At 42.2% G+C, this 3,469-nt stretch overlaps 1 protein-coding gene and 1 long non-coding RNA gene across 5 annotated transcripts in view; one reads left to right on the top strand and one right to left on the bottom strand.

Moving 5' to 3' along the window:
• The window catches only part of LOC112151364 (uncharacterized protein C18orf63), a 19,818-nt gene extending 17,958 nt beyond the window's left edge, over positions 1–1,860 (top strand). The window contains exons 14-16 of one of the 3 annotated variants that reach the window (XM_036217439.1): positions 1–193; positions 266–337; positions 1,462–1,860. In XM_036217439.1, the coding sequence (XP_036073332.1) occupies positions 1–193; positions 266–337; positions 1,462–1,584 (388 nt within the window). In that variant the 3' untranslated portion in view covers positions 1,585–1,860. The remainder of the gene's footprint in view (positions 194–265; positions 338–1,461) is intronic. The other 2 variants (XM_036217437.1, XM_036217438.1) reach the window with 2 other exon arrangements.
• Positions 245–3,469, bottom strand: part of LOC118600257 — a 9,867-nt gene continuing 6,642 nt past the window's right edge. The window contains exons 2-4 of one of the 2 annotated variants that reach the window (XR_004949869.1): positions 3,109–3,455; positions 541–3,016; positions 245–383 (exon numbers count right to left, since the gene is read on the bottom strand). This is a non-coding gene — a long non-coding RNA (uncharacterized LOC118600257). Of the gene's footprint in view, positions 384–540; positions 3,456–3,469 lie in introns of both variants that reach the window. The other variant, XR_004949868.1, reaches the window with a different exon arrangement.

Genomic DNA, 3,469 nt, shown 5'->3' with positions numbered 1-3,469 from the left:
CCCCCTGTCCAAGGTCAAACCCAGCGTCACCCTCCTCCCAGCAACAGAGACCAAACCTGAAGCCATCATCAAGATCCAGCAGGAGGTCGTCTCTGGAGGAGACTCTGCTGCTAAACATGAAGCACAGGAGAACAAACAAGCTCCAGAGGCGGCTGACGGCTGCTTCAAGAACCCCCCCAGCAGCAGCATCAAGGTGAGTTCAGGTCCTCTGAGCTCTGGAGGACCATTAAAACCACTGACATGAAGACGTGATCTGGTGTTTCAGGGAGTCACAGCCAAGAAAAACGCAGCTGCACTCCAACACATGGAGGTGGAGAAGATGGCCAGGAGCAACCAGGTAAGAGGAAAAAACCCTGACCCGTCTTCCTGCAGGGGGCGCTCTGCTAAAGGAAGTGAAATAAGAGAAAGAGGTCACATGATCATGTGGTTCTACCATTATGAGAACCAGGATTTAGTACAGAATGTACCTGGCTCACTGCTTGTCTTTCACTGAGACGGGTCATTACAGTAAATAAAAGTAGGTCACATTTTTGCTCTTACCAACACAGTTCTTTTCCAGCGCCTCATTTTGAAATTCAAATCCATCCTCCTCTCTCTCGTTGGTGTCATCAAACGGCCTTGGTGTTCAGTTCTTATGATGGCTTCACTTCCGTTAGCTGCTGATTTCCTGATGACATCAGATGATAATGCTATCAGCTGTCTGTCTGCTCTTCTTCTTTTTCTCATTCTGATCCCAAGATACAGAGCTGAACAGAAACCCTGGACAAAAGGAGACATATGGAAGAACAGGAGTTTTATCTACCATGATGTACATCACTGTCAGCCACCAGCTTCATATAATAGGATATGAAGAATGTATTTTTTTAATTGATAAAGTCATTTAGCATACATATTTCTAAAGAAAAGAGCTGTTAAGGTACTTTTGTGGATCCATTTTAGTCTGCAGAGAAGGAAGGCCTCGCTGGTTCGGACAGTCTGGAAATGTTAGTAACTGATGAAACAACTCAGAACTGAAAGAAACCAGCTCTGTAACCCGTATTAGTCCGAAAGGTTTTATTTTACACTCCTAATGTTTCTAGATTTCAAAGACTGCTGGAAAGACCTGTTCAGCTTTTATGTTGTTCATTCATGAAGGTAAACCATAGGAATTTCAAGAAGATCTAGTGTAAAACTGAAGACCAACATCATTCAGAGATCATGTTTCATTTGAGTGTGATGAGTGGTGTGCTGATGAACAGTGCAGAGAATCCAGCATCAGGTTTCCACTTAAATCTTTGCTTTATTCACCTTCAACAGTCATAATGAGGGATCATTAACACATCATTCAGACTGGAAGTTGGTTTACTGTCTCGTTGTCACACAGGTTTATTTCTAAGAACCACATCTGAACTTTTTTATCCCAAAAAGAATAGAGTTCAATTTTTGCTTTCTTCTGACGTTTCCTCCCCGTCTCTGTTCCAGCTCTCCAAGCTGAGCTGTGCGGCTCTGCTGCGGTGGCTGAAACAGAGAGGGGTTCCTGTCTCCACCAAACTGAGGAAGGAGGAGCTGATCGTGAAGGTCAAGAGCTGTCTGACTGAAGCCTGAGACACAAACACGCAAGAGTTCACAAACAAAAACAGTGTTTTGATTCTTCCTGCAGACGAGGAGTTTCTGTTCTGCTGCAGCATTTCTCCTTTAGTCGTCGTCAGACTGCAGTTCATTACAGTTAACATTAACCACAGGTTAAAAGTTTTCACCGCAAAGCTGTTACATGTTGTATATTTGGGTATTTATTTATAATTTTTCTTCATGTCATTTTCTGTTCAAAGGCACAAGAATATTTGTTAAGTTATTAAAACAAGTTCGTATCTTTGCACTTCAGTCACTTCTTTTTCTTCTTGTGTCCATGGATCCAAACATGTATTATTCCTGTGTGGAGAGCAGTCAGAGCACAAAGACGGGCCGTTTAAAGTAGACATACAGCTGAGAGCAATGAGCTTGACTAAATGACCTGCAGGTGCTACACGCCTCCTCTGCACCTGCCACTTTGATCACAGCTGCATGGGACAAATTCATGAAAAAAAAGGTTTTTAAATTGCAGCTTTCATTTTCAAAATGGTCCTGAATTACTTGTCTCCTAAATGAAAAGAAAAAGTAATTCTCCAAACTGCTTTTTTCATTTTCATCTTCAACACCACGCATTCAGTAGCTTCATTAAAGTGATAAAGAAAATGGCATTGAAATTTCATTTTCAAAAAGTTCTCTAGTAGATGTGTACCAAAATTCAATTAGAAATATCAAATTAAAAAAATAAAAATGCATAAACAGAAATGCTTTTTCGTTTTCACAATGTACCTGCATTACTTCCTAAAGAAATGAAAAAGCCATTTTCCGAACGGCTTTTTCATTTCCTTTATCTTTAGCGCTCATTCTGGGACATAACTAAAGTGACAAAGCCAATGAAGACTGCTTTTTGGTTCTCACATCTCGCCACGCAAAAGGTTTCTGATAAATCAGTTCAACTTAGCAGTTCCAAGGAGACAAGTAATGCAGGTAGACTGTGAAAATGAAAAGCATTTTAGTTTTGACTTTTGTTTTGAATTATGAGCCACAAACATCTCCATTTTAGTTTCATTAGTAGATTCTGAAATATTTTTTGAGCCCCATAACAGATTTGGCCCCAGTCATTTGTTTTTGGTTTTGCCCGCTGTGACATCATCATTTCTTGGAGAAGGATGTTTACTGTGCCCAAAATGCATTTTCAGCAGGTACTTGGTGCGGGCAAATGTTGGGGATTTTTTGAGTATGTGGTAGGGGTCACATTTTTCCTCAAAGGCGCAGATCCTTGCAGTCCAGGACCAACACAGGACAGGATTATTTATATAGAAATTTCTGTAACAGTAAGTCTTGGAGTAAAACAAAAGCTGGTACAGAAAGTTGTGCTGAAGTCATAACAGTCTGTTTGGAAGGCTGAACATCTGCTGACAGGATATTTTCTTTTCGTCATGTTTCGGCTCCTCCACATGATGACTGACTCCTGCGTCAGGGAGGAAGAGTTTGCTTTGTTATTAGAAAGTAGACGAACAATCTGAAAATCTATCCCATCCTGGGCTCCGCAGTGAGACTAACCCAGAGGCGCAGGGATGAGTGATGGAGGCGGAGGGCGAATGTTTGTGCTGTGTAAACACCTCGGTACTCAGCGTAATGAGACTCACGCTGAGCCTGTTCCAAGTTCCACGAGTGCGAGGGTTACAGACGGCACTCGGAGAGTCGGCTGTGTTTGAGTTTTGGTCGTTGGCCTGCAACGTTTTGGGGAAAAAGCAAACATGGAAGACCTGCTGTGGTTTTCCTATAAGCTTCAGAGTATGAGAACAAAACTGAAGTCGCTGATTTAAAGTCAGAAATAAGCTTTGAAGCTCCAACCAGCAGCAGACAGTCTCCAAACCCGCTCCTCCACTCCTGCACGCTCGTGAAACCTCTTCTCCACGCT

This window comes from Oryzias melastigma, linkage group LG20, assembly GCF_002922805.2.
Source record: "Oryzias melastigma strain HK-1 linkage group LG20, ASM292280v2, whole genome shotgun sequence".
Classification (NCBI taxonomy): Eukaryota; Metazoa; Chordata; class Actinopteri; order Beloniformes; family Adrianichthyidae; genus Oryzias; species Oryzias melastigma.
The sequence above is the reverse complement of the archived record's forward strand: the minus strand, read 5'-3'. Positions and strand labels throughout refer to the sequence as shown.